General features: G+C 43.6%; 1 protein-coding gene across 8 annotated transcripts in view; it reads left to right on the forward strand.

Annotated features, from left to right (window-relative positions):
• Nucleotides 1-17015, forward strand: part of MBNL2 (muscleblind like splicing regulator 2) — a 161730-nt gene that overhangs the window by 95773 nt on the left and 48942 nt on the right. For all 8 annotated transcript variants that reach the window (XM_070800400.1, XM_070800403.1, XM_070800402.1 and 5 more), the window contains one exon: nt 10497-10661. In XM_070800400.1, the coding sequence (XP_070656501.1) occupies nt 10497-10661 (165 nt within the window). The remainder of the gene's footprint in view (nt 1-10496; nt 10662-17015) is intronic.

The following is a 17015-nucleotide window of genomic DNA, read 5'->3' on the forward strand; positions in this document are numbered from 1 at the left end:
AATAAATTAATTGATTAATTAAATTTCTCAGGCAGCCAAATTCATTTTTAGAAAAAGATTGAAACATGCTTTGAAATGGAAAACTACAAACAATTCACCGTCTTTGCCTCTCCTCCCCACTTAATGAATTTTTATGTTTCATCTATTTAAAATGGTCACAAATTAGGTCTTTTTTTTTTTGAATTATTTATTTATTTGATCTATTTGGCTGTGCTGGGTCTTGTTGCGGCATGTGGGATCTAGTTCCCTGACCAGGCATAGAACCCAGGCCCCTGCGTGGGGAGCGTGGAGTCTTAGCTCCGGGACCACCAGGAGGTCCCCACAGACTAGGTCTTAACCACACAGCAGTGCTTGAAGGAACGGGGCAGTCACCTTGGCATGACTATAAGGAATCACAGATCTGCTCCCGGAGTACTGGCTGCCCTAAATGCAGATCGAGAGAGGGCCGACTCCAAGCATTTGCAGCTCCCTGTAAGGAAGAGAAAGCACCAGCCTTGGGGAAGAGCACTCGACCTCCACTCCATAGTCCGGGGGAGGCAGAGGAATGATGTACTGTGTCTTCTCATATGGTTTTCTGGGGAGAAATGCAAACTAAACCACAGCTCTCATTGTGACCTGTGCCATGCATCTGCACAACCTGATTCATGTTTTTCCTTATCCTCTCCTAAATTCACTGCTCAGCAGTAGAGAATCTGGTAAAGAATGCAGGCGATGCAGGTTCAATCCCTGGGTCGGAAAGATTCCCCTGGAGAAGGAAATGGCAACCCACTCCAGTATTCTTGCCTGGAGAATCCATGGACAGAGGAGCCTGGTGGGCTACTGTCCATAGGATCACAAAGAGTTGGACATGACTGAAGTGACTTAGCATTCAAGAAAACAGCACACAGACTCACAGTTGTGCAGTGATTGGTGTGGGTAAAATCGAAGGTATTGCTAACTGCCTGTCAGCATGCCTGATTTTCCTTAGTTTATGCATCTGGCTGCCTCTCCAGTCTTCTTTTATAACATCCTACGTTTCCTCCATCCCTTGGAAGCAAAAGAGAAAAACACACCCTAGAAAAGTTTGTAAACATTCCCTTTTTATCTGTCTTTAATAATGGGGCCTCCCTGATAGCTCAGTTGGTAAGGAATCCACCTGCAATGTCAGAGACCTGGGTTTGATCCCTGGGTTGGGAAGATCCCCTGGAGAAGGGAAAGGCTACCCACTCCAGTATTCTGGCCTGGAGAATTCCATGGACTAAGTCCATGGGATTGCAAAAAGTTGGACACGATGGAGTGACTTTCACTTTCAATCAGTATAATATTTTATGTTATTTGCCAAAAGAGTATAGCATACATAGACTATAAAAGATGAATTATAATATAAATTGGACTAAATTTCTAATAAGCAGAAAGTTCTTATTATAAATTCAACCATAATATTGATGAGATGGGCAATTGTTCATTTTGATGAGACTTCTGGTTATCATTTGCTTGTAGTCATTCCCTGAATCTATAATTTCCTCTAATTCTGATGCCCTTATGTGGCTTGTATTTTATTTGGTGTATTATGTAGTTGGAGCTAATGATACAAGGAGCTCATGTAGTTCAATTAGTTTATTTAAATTCAAAAGAAGCCTGAAAGCCTAATCTGTCACTTGCCTTAGAGCAGAGCTATTTCAGTCTCGTAGTTAATGTTAGAAATTAAGCCCCGATGTAAATAACCATTTTATTCCCCTACGCTTTGTCTTGCCCATATCTTTCTGGAAATGTGCTGGAGAAGGAAGAGAAGGTTCAGGCCAAATGTTAAACTCAACCTTTGCTCCTGACTTAGGCCCAGAAAAATGATGAACCCATAGAAATCTGCTTGAACCAAGGCCTTTGTTTTTTTCCAAAAACTTTTGAGAGATTTTGAAACTGGGAAACTGAGTCAGTGAGCATCTGATACACCTAGCCAGTTTAGTCACTGAGAAAATATCTGCTAAGCAACTTGGGTTTCCCAGGTGATTCACCAGTAAACAATTTGCTTGCCAATACAGGAGACGTGGGTTCAATCCCTGGGTCGAGAAGATCCCCTGGAGAAGGAAATGGCAACCCACTCCAGCATTCTTGCCTGGGAATCCCATGAACAGAGGAGCCTGGTGGGCTACAGCCCACGGGGGTCACAAAGAGTCAAACACAACTGAGCACAGCTAAGCAGCTTACATCACAGGGACCTAAGCAGTGGCCCCTTTGATTGAATTTTCTAGTTTCAAGCTGTGTACACTGTAGGTACTTAATCAATCCTCCAATTGATTTTGACTCAGTTTGCCATTTCTGCTGATGTGCTCCATGCCTGGGCTGTCATATGGACTTCTCACAATTCTCAGAACTTATTGGGACTGTTGCCAACGTAAGTCTCTGGTGTCCCTTTTTACTATAACTTCTTTATGTGGCCTTCTCCTTTTACCAGATTAGGAACATTCCACAGGGAAATAGATATAGAATTGACAACATGTAGCAAATTATGGTTTTTTGTAGAGCAACTGCAGCTGTTTCTCAAGCTCTCACAAACACTCAAAGGGGTTCAGATATGGAAACATGATCACGCCTCCATTTGACAGATGAGAAAACTGAGGCACAGACTATTATATATTATGTGTAAAATTCAGTTTAACCATCTTGGGAGGAAGCCACAACCAGAACTGGGGATTTTCCCACTATGATGCATAGCTGCTTTAAACTAGATTAGTCATGCCATGTTAATCAGCCCTGACAAGTTTCAGCAGGAAAGATATTAAAGAAAATCAGATCTGAGGTTCTTCTAAAGCAAGAAAGAGAGAGAAGAAGAGTTGGCACTGATTGTGAGAACAAGAATAATAAAAGCGTTAAAGAGCTTGGTAGAGAGGCCGGAGCGAAGCACCATGATAGAAAGACTGAACTAGTATCAGAAAGGTGGTTTTTTAATACCAAGTATTTTATCTGCTCTGCAGAGAAGGTGTTAGTAATAATGATGAGAAGGATAATAATAATAAAAACTTACAGAGGGCTTACTATGTGCCAGGAACTGTCCTGGCATGTACACTGTATATGCATTAAATGTTAATCCTTCCCCAAGTCTAGGAAGTGGGAACTCTTGTTATCCCCATTTTACAGCTGTGGCAACTGGAGACCACAAGGTCCCATGGAAAGAACAGCAGAGCTGGATTTTGAGCCCACATAGTCCAGGTCCAATATTTCGCAGGTGGCTAAGTGGTAAAGAATTTGCCCGCCACTGCAGGAGATTCAAGTTCGATCCCTGGGTTGGGAAGATCTCCTGGAGGAGGGCATGGCAACCCACTCCAGTATTCTTGCCTGGAGAATCCCATGGACAGAGGAGCCTGGTGGGCTACAGTCCGTGGGGTGGCAAAGAGTTGGACATGGCTGAGCTACTGAGCACACAAAAAAGTTCAGGTCCAGGGACTGTTCCCTTTACCCCTAGTGCAAACTGCCTCTCCAGGAACGAGTCCAAGACAGCCGGCTTCAGAAACATGGCTCCAGGGCAAGAGGATCTGCCACCACCTCAGGATTTTGCTAAATTGGTTTCCGTCATGTGGAAGGTGAGGGAATCTGAGAGGTTCTTCCCTGACTTCCACAGGATCTCAAGCAGGCCCCTGGACTCTGAATGTCCCCACAGGCCACTTGGGAGTGCGCACTGTCTGCCCCTAATCTTGAAGTGACGTGAAGTGAAGTGGCTCAGTCATGTTTGACTCTTTGCAACCCCATGGACTGTAGCCTACCAGGCTCCTCCGTCCTTGGAATTTTCCAGGCAAGAATACTGAAATGGGTTGCCATTTGCTTCTCTAGGGCTTCTTCCCAACCCAGGGATTGAACCCGGGTCTCCTGCACTGCAGGCAGATGCTCTACTGTCTGAGCCACCAGGGAAGCCCCCAGTCTTAGCGTCGGATTCTCCCTTCCACAGCCTGGCCGGCTCCCTTGAAAACGCCATCACGTGCTGAAAGCAATGAGCAGCCAAGACCCAACTGGAAAAGGTGAAATTCAGTGGATCAGGCTGTGACCCTGGCCCTCAATTGGAATTATCTCCCAAAGGGGCCTTTTTAGAGTCTGCTGATCAACAGCATGGCTCACACTAAGAAACAATTTCAAATTATCCTGAGTGATACCGCAGGGGTCTATTGTCAGTGTGAACTGTAGATCATATAAAATCCATTGCTTTTCCCATGGAAAACTAATGGGATATAGTTTTCTGTTAGTAATCCCTATGGGCACAACTCCTACTGTTAATCCCTGTAACAATCTCCTAATTAATCTGTTTTCTTTTTTGCTTCCATATTTTAACTGACTTTTTCAATTAAGAGCATACGAGGAAAAGATTCTGAAACTTACTTGTTTTTAAATAAGCAATTAGAAAACCTCCTTTTCCAATTATGCTTTTTCTTTCTCGCACCAACCTGATTCTGAAATCTTTTCTCAGCCAAAGCCGCATTTATTCTCTCCCACGTCGTGTCATATAATGACCATGTAATTCTGAGAGCTCAGATCTGTTGTTCTGCCAAGTACATGTTATAGTTATTTAACATTTTTCCTCTCGTCCTGTTGAGAATCAACATGGGTATTCTGTATTAGAATCTTTCATGGTTGCTTATTTTAATAAACTTAATTCAGCTTGAAATTCTTACTTGCTTCTAGCCATTCTCCCTAAACTGAATTTTCCTGGAGTAGAGAGTATTTTTGGAGGTGGAATGAAATGTACAAAAATCCTATGTAAACTATATCCCAATTCTGTTATTGTTTTTAAATAAATGGATTCCAAACGATATAAACCATTATATTAGATATAAAAATCTAATAATCGGGATAAGATTTTATTGTTGCTGTTGTTGTTCAGTCGCTAAGTCGTATCTGACTCTTTTGTGACCCCATATCCCTCCAGGCTGCTCTGTCCATGGGATTTACCAGGCAAGAATACTGGAGCAGGTTGCCATTTCCTTCTCTAGGGGATCTTCCCGATCCAGGGATCAAACCTGCATCTCCTGCCTTGATTGGCAGGCAAATTCTTTACTGCCGAGCCACCAGGGAAGCCCAGGATTTTATACGTAGCATAAAACTTAAATCTGATGTGGCTTTTCTCCTGTTTCAAAACTTTCAGTGCAATCAAGGTCATAGCCCTTAACTTGACACCCAAAGTTCGTTGTTATCTGGTTCTAGTCAACTTCTTCCTGTTTTCTCTCTTAACATCCTCTCCACTGCAGCCCACACCGAGTTCTGTGATCCAGCCTTGAGAAACTTCATGAAGGTCCCAGATGGTTCAGCCCCCTAGCACATCCTCTTCCTCTTTCTCTCATGTTGGATTCTCCCCCTCCACACACACATGCACACACACACACACACACACACACGCACATGCACACACACTTCAGCCCCCACTCCCTTGCCAAGCTCCTTCTCATCCTTCAGGTCTCCGTTTAAATACGTCACTTCTTCAGAGCCCTCGCTTGCCACCCGTCTCCATTCTAACGCTCTGCCTCCTCCTTCTCTCAGCCTTCTCCAGAACCCGCTCCATGATTTGTAATTAAACATTTGTCTGTGTCGCTGTTTAGCTAGTATCTGTCTTCAACACTAGATTGCAGGCTTCCGGAAGGGAGGCAGCAGAGCCTATGTTTTCTCATCTTTTAGTTAGCAAGCCCTTCACTCAGCACCTGACATAGAGCAATAAATATTTGTGGAATGAAGGAAGGAATGAGACCCTAACCTGGAAATATATATACCACAAACAAACGTGAATGTGATTCCAGAACACCTGTCGTTTCTGTAGTTGGTGGGTCCCCCCTGGAGCGAGTGGAGTCCTCTGGGCTACCATCTCCACATTAGACCCAGACGTGGGACCATTGGCCTGGACTCCTCCAGGGCTCCTGTTTTCCATTTCTAGAAGGTTCTTCACAAGGAATCTGGGGTGGCGCCCCCCTACTCCATCCCACAGAAGAAGCTGTGCCAGTCCTCTTCTCCAGGGACTGGGCCCTACCTCTCTTATCTCTCCGCAAACAGTCTTTAACCAGAAGAGGAAGAGTTAAAATAAAACAAGAAACAATCCTGGCAGTCACAGGAAGACTTTGCCAAGACATTTTTCATCTTTATTTCTTGGACCAAAATTGAGAGACACTATTTTTGACAGTTTTGTTTTGTTTCGCAGTGATATACAAAGATGCTTTACATTTCTGCTCACTGCCCCCTCTCCCACTCGGCTATGACAACTTGCTTTGATAATCAGCAGTTTTTGTGTGATGATGCATGTCCTGACAAATCTTACTCCTTAACTAAAACTTCTTACAAGTTGTTTACGGTGTCAAATAGCTTGTTATATTTTGACAGTAGCTTTTCCTTTAGGACTTACAGTGTCCTGTAGGATCCCTTCCTAAAATTCTGCTGCCTGGAGTTTTCCTGATGTTGAATTTGTATGCCTCAGACATCCATGCTATGATACCCTTCAAAATATTGATATTAATATTAGATTGAACTGATTCAGGGCCCTCTTTTCGAATATGGGTTCTTGCAGAAATATCCTATAGAATTGAAAATAACCTTAAATGTAAGATACTTAAATAAGTATAATTAAGTAACCTTTATCATGCTTTCAAATGAAAAGTTACTCTATAGAAGAACCAAAAAGCCAATCAAAATGTAACTAAATCTGTAGTTTTGCACTTACTGTAAAGAAGTGAAAAGGTTTTAGTCACTCAGTTGTGTCTGACTCTTTGCGACCGTATGGACTTTAGTCCGCAGGCTCTCTGTCCATGGAATTCTCCAGGCAAGAATATTGGAGTGGGTTGCCATTCCTTTCTCCAGGAGATCTTCCCGACCCAGGGATCAAACCCGGGTCTCTCGCATTGCAGGCAGATTCTTTACCATCTGAGCCACCAGGGGCTATAAAAAGAATGATAGACAAGTATTTTTTCTTTCTTTGGTAATACTGACAACACTTCCTCAGTGCTTACTACCTGACAAGTATTTCTCTGTACCTTTTATCTGTATTATTAATAACTCATCTAATCCTACACCAGCCCTTAGAGGAAAATACAGTAATTATTTTCATTGTACAGGTGAAAACATGATACACAAGAAGTTCAAGTAACTTGCTCAAAGTTACAAAGGTAGCAAAAAGCAGAGCCAACTTATGTGCCCAGGTTTTTGCCTTCAGAGCCTGGGGGCTTAACCACTTCTCTTGCCCCCTTCCAATAGACAGAGCCAGGCAAATGAGCTTTTTCCACTCCCAAATCTTCATATATATTCTACTCTATTTTAAATCGTGTTAAGTAGCCTATCATTCTGCAAAGGATAATGCTAGATCTTTACCCTCCCTGGATGTTACCTATTGCTAATAAATAGGTTGACATTGTGATGTAACTGAGCCAGGTAAATGTTGCTTTAGAATCCGGCCCTGCTGCTGCTGCTAAGTCGCTTCAGTCGTGTCCAACTCTGTGCGACCCCATAGAGGACAGCCCACCAGGCTCCCCCGTCCCTGGAATTCTCCAGGCAAGAACACTGGAGTGGGTTGCCATTTCCTTCTACAGAATCCGGCCCTACCACCCACCAATTATACAACCTTTGGAAAGTTTCTTGATCTTTCTGAGCCCATTAAGTGTTTCGTAACAGTGATCATTACAGCTGTTATAAGGAGAAAATGAGATGACCCTGTATAAACTGTCTGGCACTTGGGTAATCGATAATATTCCTCACTCCAAGCATATAAGTAAGAACGGTAGGAAATTGTATTAATTCTCATGGAAAAGAAGGTTCCATCAATAAATTACTAATTCAGTGTTATAAATCATGTTCCATTCCCTGGAAATAGTTTGTACAGTTCCCTTAAGAGTCCCAGTTGTATCAAGAGATAAGAGCATTTACAAGAAAATCGTGTTTTTCCAGGCTAATCAAAATTTTTGCCTGCAGCTACAAAGCATTACATTAGGAGTGATGTGGTCGTTTAGTCGCTAAATCTTGGCCAACTCTTTGCGAACCCGTGGACTATAGCCTGCCAGGCTCCTCTCTCCGTGGAATTTCCCAGGCAAGAGTACTGGAGTGGGTTGCCATTTCCTTCTCCAGGGGATCTCTCCAACCCAGGAATCAAACCCGCGTCTCCTGCACATGTCTTCTGCATTGAAGGTGGATTCTTTACCACTAAACCATCGGGGAAGCCCCTTACATTAGAAGACTAGTGATCAAATCGACCATTATATGAATGAGCAAAATATAGTAGCCAAACTGGTAGACATCAGACTGTATCACAAATTCTGACTCTGTTCTATGGAACTCTGCTTTCGCAAATCCCCTCATGAGGCCCAATGTATGTTTGTGCATGTAAGCCCATACGTACATCTTGTATACCTGAGCCTTTCTGGGTGTCATCTCCCTAGTGAACTGACTGTGTTTAAAGAGAGTTTGAATTGAGGTTGTCTGGGCGCAACTTACCCTCTATACGAGAAACACCACTCTGTTTAGTCCTCCGCCACCCCTACTAATGGGCAGTGGCTACATCTGTATCCCATGACCACCTCCCACCATAGATGAAGTGAATGTATTTGGATGCCTGAGATAAGGCAGCCAATCCAAAGGCTGGCCACACACCTCTGTTGAAGGAGCTGGCCTAATCTGAATGTGTTCTTGGAGATTTGATTGTAGCAAACCCCGAGACTAAGGCCATTGTCAAGGGAGGACAGAAAGAGAAGTAAAATAAGAGATGCCTGAGGCAAATTGGCAGGGCCGGAGGGACCCCAGGATATCATAAAACAATGAGTAAAGCAGAGTCACGATTAAATCTTCATCTTTAAATTCTACGGAGAGAAGTAGATGGAGAGATGCCAAGACTGCTTTGATTCGGATTATTTTCAATTGCGGGTCCAGTTTGCCTGTATTTTTACGTTAGACCTTCCAATACTGGACCCAGGTTGTCTATTTCAGGAACTTCCCTGGTGGTCCGGTGGATAAGAATCTACCTTCCAATGCAAGGACCATGGGTTCAATCCCTAGTCTGGTAACTAAGATCCCCCATGCCCCGGGGTAACTAAGCCTATGAGCTGCAAAGTTAAGCCCATGCAGAAGACCCAGGACAGCCAAAACAAACAAACAAAAAGTGTCTATTGCATACATTAGATACCCGGATGGAGCATCCACAGTATGAACTTGAGCCTAGAGACACGCCGACCTTGCCCATGGGTGTAGAATTACTTTAGCAGTAATGTGACCCATTCCTTCTGGGGTCCCTGTACCTGCCTCAGTGTCCTCCCTGCAGAGGGTGGCACAGTTTCTCATGTTGCAAACACTAGGGCCTCAGGACAGCACGGACTGATGAGCTCAGACCACCAGGACTAGACCAGGATCTCTGTCTGCCCTTCTGCACTGCAGCGCTGGGAGATTCACACTTGGGAAGGAGCCCGCGCTGCCAAACGCACAGCTAAAACAAGCGGGAGGCAGAGTGAGAACTCCAGATGTTTAGAATTAGGATGACTATAAACAAATTTGTGTCTCCAGATCCACCCAGCTCGCTTTTTAAAATTACTTTTATATCTGGTAAACAAGCTCATATTCTCTTTTCTTGGTTGCAAATAGACTAATTCTTCAGGGAATGACAATTCTCATGCTGGTTAGCACAGTTCGTTATTCTTTCTCCAGAAATTGCATCATTCACACATCAAGATGATTCTTTCAATCGGTAGTTTGGAAAAGGTGGGAATTCAGTATAAACATTAATTACCATTTGCAGTCACTCTTCAAAGACCGACTTTAGGCACACCTGTCACCTAATTAATTTTATTTTTCACTGTGCCAACTTGAACGTCCCAGCGTTACTTTCGTTGTACACACTTCATGACATCAAAACCTGACATTAAATGTTATATAACTGTCATGGGAGCTGGGCAGGGACATGGGTGGCCGCGTTCATGTAGCAAGCTGATCTGTTGCAGGTGATCATCTGAGTTCACCTGTGCATCAGTTACTAAGAAATGCCCACTCCTAGACTAATACTCCTTCCATCACTCAAATCAGGGATGTCTTCAGCCAACCTGGAGCACACATTTCAAGAAATCAGATAGTGCTGATTACTATCCCCACAGCATAAATGTGGCACATAATTATTCACATATTGTCATCGTTCCAGCATGCACATCTACCAAGTTCAAAGCTTCCTTTTGATAAGGCAGAATAAATATGCTCCTCTGATCACCCTCCACACTGCCTGGAAGGGTCGACGACTCTGCAGTCACGTTTCCTTAGGGTCTTTTGTCAGAGTTAAAATCCATTCAGAACAACAGTAACATCTCAGGAAGCTTCTCTGTTCAACAGGTTTGAGCAAGGTTGATGATCAGCTAATGCCCAATCCGCTTCTTGTGTGTTCCAACTCTGATGTATATTCTAACACATCTGTGCTCGCACACACACAGATACACACCTTCGCGTAGATGAAGTGATTGTGAAATGGTTGACAAAGAGTTGAAAGCTACTTCTAACTGTGCTAAAACTAAAACTCTTTTTTTCTCCCCCAGGGCCGTTGTTCAAGAGAGAACTGCAAGTATCTTCACCCTCCCACACACTTAAAAACTCAACTAGAAATTAATGGGAGGAACAATTTGATCCAGCAAAAAACTGCAGCAGCCATGCTTGCCCAGCAGATGCAATTTATGTTTCCAGGAACCCCACTCCATCCCGTGGTGAGTACACTGAAGCTAACGAGGACGGGCTTGCTGATGAAAGTGTCCGTACGGGCAATGTACCAACAGTTGACCTAAAATGGCCTCTCTCTACTTTGTCTCTTTCACTACAATTAAAGCAAAAAGCTTTGAAGCTAAATAGATGCTGAAAAGAGGGTCTTTAGATTATCCAAATGGGAAAAAAAAAATGCATGAGGAAACTCTAGGCAAAGGCAATTTCTAATCGATACCCGGTAAATCTGTGTCACTCCAGCTCTTTCTCACCAGTCACCTCCATATTTGAGCTATCTTAGAAGGGAAATAGTTCTCCATTGAGCATGTGAATCGATGATCTATGTAAAGAGGAGATTTTGATGCCTAAAACATGTTTAGCAATGCAACAGATTATTTCGTTTCAATGGTATCATTTTAAGGAAGGGAAAAAATGAAACCAGAGAAGTTAATGGATTTACCCAATGTCCTGCAGTTAATCGGTTGTAGAGCTGGGCCTAGACCTCAGACATCTTGACCAGGGCGCTTTCTGCTGTCTCCTCTACTCCCCACCACCACCCCCCGGACCTGAAGGAAGCCTGAACCAGGGTGCCTCAGCCACCCACATCTCCTGTCTCAGAGGCCTGCAGAGGGTGTGGCATCCGTGGTGAGGACCGCAAGATTAAATGCCAAGGGAGTTCAGTCTATGAATATGTATTGTGTAATATTTCTCCCTGACTTCAGTGTTTGAAAGTATTTCCTTAAAGGTCTGGAAATTGCTTTAGGAATGAGGTCCTGAGGGAAAGGAGTGCATTTTTTTTTTTTTTTTGCCTTTAGTGAAGTTTGTTCACATTTATAAATTATTTGTCAAAAACAAGCTAATTTAAAAAAAAAAGCAGTGAGTGAAATTTGCTCTTTTTAAAAAAAAAATACATACATAAAAGACGATTGTTTAAAAATCAGTCTTTATTGTATGAAAATTCTATTGTTACTGAAAGCTGCTAAATGAAAAAAGGATAGCTACCAGGGATTTGTATTTTCTTATTGTGTGTCTGTGAGATGAGATGGGGAGGTGGGGGCGGTCCAGGAAGAGGGGAGAGGATCTGGGTAGATGGTTGGCAGTTCTGCTCGTCTCCAGGTTTCTACCCAACAGTAGTGAGTGGCACCAAGTGGCCAGGAACCAGCTCTGCCCAGAGTGAAAAAGTGCAGGTGCCGGTGTGGAGGACCCTCAGATAAATAAGCTACAGTCTTATAGGTGTAGACAGACTCAGGGGAAAGGCAAAGCAAGGTTCAGGCCCAGGGAACTGGATTTCAGATGAGGCAGGAAAGGCTGCTTGGAGGAAGTCCCAAATAAGTACATCTTAGGGCTTCCCTGGTTTGCCCAGCAGTAAAGAATCTCTCTGCCAATGCAGGAGACGCAGGTTCGATCCCTGGGTCGGGAAGATCCCGTGGAGAAGAAAATGGAAACCCACTCCTGTAATCTCGCCTGGAGAAATCCCATGGACAGAGGAGCCTGGCGGGCTACAGTCCAAGGGGTTGCAAAGAGTCAGACACGACCAAGCAACTAAGCACACACATAGGCATTTAAGTGGATCTATTTAAAACCACTCATAAGTATATTTTATGGTTTCTTTGTTGATACACACATATAAATTATTTTATTAAATTACCTAAATGCTAAAATAATTTATACATATTAAATAATGTCTATGGGAATAAATTGAGAACCACCTAGGTCAACATAGTCGCAGTGCATTATATCTCAACTGATTTTAATCATGTACTTCTTATTTATTTAGAATCTGTAAGGATTGACCCTGGTACTCAATAATGACCTGTTAATAAGAAATTCCATTCATGTTCTAAACTGTTAATTGAATTTTCTTTGAAAGTTATGTTTCTGTACTGTCTCATATATTAATTAGAGGACAATAATCACGATTGCTCTATGAGAAAGAAGTATTACATTTAAATGTTTTAAGAGAGGTTTTTAAATCACAAGAAAAATTGGGATGCAAAAATGTAATAAACTTAAAAGTCATTGACTCTACAAACAAGTAATTTCAGAGTCACAGGAATGAATTAGTGACAGAAGAATAGGTCCTAGAACCTTCCAAGGAAATAGGGTCTATTGCTGATGTGATTGAGTTGGGCGTCTTGAGATGGGGACATTCTCCAGGATTAAATGCAATCACAGGCATCCTTATAAGAGAGGCAGAGGGAGAGTTAACACACATACAGAAGAGGAGGAAGGCAATGTGCTCATGGAGGCCGAGACGGGAGTGATGGGGCCGCAAACCAAGGAACGCCAGCAGCCACCAGGAGATGGAAGAGTCAAGGGCCCGATTCTTCTTCTCTGGAGCCTCCAGAGGGAACACAGTCTTGTCAGAACCTTGATTTTGTCCCAGTGCAACTGGTTTTAGACTTATGGCCTCTGGAACTCTGAAAGAAGAAATGCGTGTTGTGTAAGCCACCAGGAGGTGGGAATCTGTTAGACCAGCCTCGGGAAACTAATACATGCAGAAATTGCTCAAGACAAAGAAATTGCTAAACAGAGTCACAAGTTCCACTCTATTTTTAGGTTTCCTTCTAGGGTAAGCTTCTCTAAAGAGCTCCGGATGGTTTTTTCACACCCTTTATCTTCCATCTGCCCTGAAATCTCTCATCTGCTGAAATCTCTCACCAGTGACCTCCATATTGCTAAACAGGTAGTCACTGACTCTTGCATTGTTCTTTCGACCTCTTGGTAGCAGGCAGTCAATCTCTCCTTAGTAGCACGTGGCCCATCTCCCTTGCAGAGCACCCCTTCCTCTCTGGGACGCACCCCTTCCTCTCTGATCACGCCTTCCTCCACTGTCTTCTTTGCCCGTTCTTTTCCTCTATTCTATTCAGGCTTCCCTGGTAGCTCAGTTGATAAAGAATCCACCTGCAATGCAGGAGACCCCGGTTTGATTTCTGGGGTTGGGAAGATCTGCTGGAGAAGGGATAGGCTACCCATTCCAGTATTCTTGGGCTTCTCTTGCAGCTCAGCTGGTAAAGAATCTGCCTGCCAAAAAAAAAAAAAAAAGAATCTGCCTGCCAAGTTCAAGGAGACCAGGGTTCTATCCTTGGGTTGGGAAGATCCCCTGAAGAAGGAAAAGGCTACCCGCTCCAGTATTCTGGCCTGGAGAATTCCATGGACTATCCCCATGGGGTTGCAGAGTGGGACACAACTGAGCGACTTGCACTTTCCTCTACTCTGTATTGAGGCTGCTATACACTGATGTTCCCAGTGCTGGCTGCCTCTATCACCTGCTCCTTCGTGGTCTCATCAATTCCTGTGGCTGTGGGTCATCTACAGGCTGAGAACTACCAAAGGCATGTTCCCAATCCAGATGTCTCCTCTGAGCCCCGGGTTTGGGTACCCAACCTCCTACTGGACTCCCCTTCAGATTTTTCACAGGAACTTGACATGCTTAAGACCAGTTTTTTCATTCTACTACCTTCTCGTCTCAGTAAGGTAGCCAGCAGTTTCAAACTGAAACCAAACAGGTTCTCTCACATCCAGTTCATCAGCAGGTCCTGCCATATGCCCTCAAGTCCACCTACTTCTTCTCCCAGCACCCTCATCTTAGCTGCCATCAACCTTTCTTTCAAAATACTTTATAGGCTTTACCCTCCTTGTGGTATTTGCTTAGTTGCTCAGTCATGTCCAACTCTCTGTGACCCCATGGACTGTAGCCCACCTGGCTCCTCTGTCCATGGGATTTCCCAGGCCAGGATATTGGAGTAGGTTCCTTCTTCAGGGGATCTTTCCAACCCATGGATCGAAACCCTGTCTCCTGCATTGCAGGTGGATTTTTTACCACTGAGCCACAACTCTTGCTTTATTCCAATGGGCACAGCAACCAGAGGAATCTTTTAAACACATAAATGGTATAACATCACTCCCTTACTTAAAACCCTTCAATGCTTTCCCATTTCATTGGAGACAGTCTAAACGTGTAACCTTGATTTTATTTAGAGTGTCATCTGTGGTCAAGTCCCTACCCAGCTCACCTCATCAGAGGCCACTCTTCCTGTGTCCACTGAGACCAAACCAAACTTTCAGCTCTGTGAACACACAGAGCTTGTGAACACACAAAGCTCCCGTTTGCTTAAAGGCCTTTAGTTTTGCTGGAAGCTTCCTACTGATCTTCATATTTTAACTTCATCTTATTCATAAGGACTCCAACTCTATCAGCTGCAACCCACCGCCAATCTCTATCTCTAGCCTCTATCTTCTCTCCATCTCAGAAGTGAGGCCTCTTCATTTCTGCTTATCCGTAAAATCACAAATGAGTTGTGATTTTATTTCTTTGTTCTTCCCCATTAGGGTTTAAGTTCAATAAACGGAGACACAGTGTTCTGGCACCATGTCTGTACCAGCAATGAATATTTATTGAATAAATGAAAATGCCAACGATTCTTTCCTCTTATAACTCTTCTGTCTCAAATTCATTTATGTCTGCAAAGTCTCATTCACCTTTCCTCCGAGGAGTTTTTCCTTCTCCAGTTCCCAGTGGGGTATGACAGCAGTTCTTCTCTCCTTTCCTTCCAACTGTACGGCCCCAGCCCTCGACTCCCACACAAACATCACACGTACACTCACAATAAAGTGGCAGGTGGGTGGCCTTTAGTACGACAGAGATTAAGAGCCTGTGCGATCCAGTCCTTAGTGGCAAGATCTTGCACTGAGCATTCTGCCCTTCAGAGATGCTCCTGGCAATAAAGGGAGAAGGCTCAAGAAATGCCATGTTTTAGGACTTTCAGTTTAAGTACCAAATACCTATCCTTTGAAGTCAAAGCTTTCTAAATGCATGAGCTCTCACGTTCTTGTCTTATAAAGGCAATCGACCACATTTTAGAGCCATAAGATACATCAGGCCACTTAGTCAGTCCTCCCCAGCCCTGATCCTTTCAGGCCACTACAAAATATCAAAGTGCGTGTGTGTGTGTGTGTGTGTGTGTGTGTGTGATCTTTGAGACCGCATCTACTGCTGTAAGTTACAGAGAAAGAAGAGTGGAGAGTGAGAAGCCAAGGAGAGAAACACAGACTCTTGGGGTGAAGTCCAGAGGGAAGATGGCAAGACCAGCATTTCGGATGTGATTTTCTTCTAGAAGACTTTCTGCATCTCTTGTCCTCTGGCCTCGCTGCAGTTGGTGCTGGGAAATGACAAGGACCAAATGGATCTCAGACCACCTGGCAACGGGCCCCTCCAGGAACCACGGGGCCAGCCCTCCCGGCCCCGGCGGGTGGGCTCACAGGAGCAGAGTCCCCTAGAGATGCTGCCTTTCTTCTAGCCACCGACTCAGACCCAAATCCAGACATCAGCTTCCACTCTACCTTGAGACTTTCACTCGAATCCAGGATCTGAGACCCACTTTCCCAGGCAGGCAGCTGTTCCGAGCACCCCTAACCTCCTGTCTGCGGGAGGCCCTGGGCTGACCGTGGGATGTGGCTCCCCACCAAGGCTCACTCTGTACACTTACGTCTGTAAGGGCAACTCGTGGTGGGTTATTTTATTTTTTTCTCCTCTTCTGTTTTATGAAATTACCAACAAAATCTAGTAAGGGCAGAGGAGTCAGAACAGCCCCAGACTGCGAGCCAGGAGTCAGCAGTGTTCTGCCTTGACTCCACCTTGGCAGCACTGGCCTTGGGTAATCCATGCAGCCTCTGGTCTAAATTGCTTTCACCTGTAAGACTGTGCAGTTCTCACTGCCAGGCTCGCTTCTCGCAGGTGTTGAGGAGATTAAAGCAGACAGTGTGTGTGAGAACGCTTTTGAGAACAGCCCAACCTTTCACAGATGTAAGGTATTACTGTCACTAATAATAACAACAACAATAATAATATAATGCCCATCTCTGAAAATCACTCTATTTTTTTTAACTTTTCAACTTCAACGAAAAACACTCTTGATAAGAAAAAGGAGAAAATATTTAATTGAATCTATCTTCATAAAGTCTATGAACTTTTAACTTTCACATGAAAGAAAACATATACTTTTCCAGTCTATATTCAAAATAGAGACTATATTTGCCTTCACTTAATAAGATTTTTATACCTCAATTGTTATATTGCTATGCTAATTACATTCCTGTTATAGAATCAATGGATAATTTTTGGGGGGAGGGACTTTATTAATACTAACTTTTACAGTACTAATAATAGCTGCTATTTTTGAAATCCAACTATGGGAAGTAAGAAAGAAATAAAATCTTGCTCAGCCCAACTCTTTCAGCTAAGTAGTTTTACTTCCCTTCTACAGAAAAGCTCAGGGTAAAAATTTCCTGCCCAGGGTAAAAATGAATAACTGGCCAACCTCAGGATTTTGAATTCATGTCTCCCTTTGTCTCATATTTGT

This window comes from Bos indicus, chromosome 12, assembly GCF_029378745.1.
Source record: "Bos indicus isolate NIAB-ARS_2022 breed Sahiwal x Tharparkar chromosome 12, NIAB-ARS_B.indTharparkar_mat_pri_1.0, whole genome shotgun sequence".
NCBI classification, from domain to species: Eukaryota; Metazoa; Chordata; class Mammalia; order Artiodactyla; family Bovidae; genus Bos; species Bos indicus.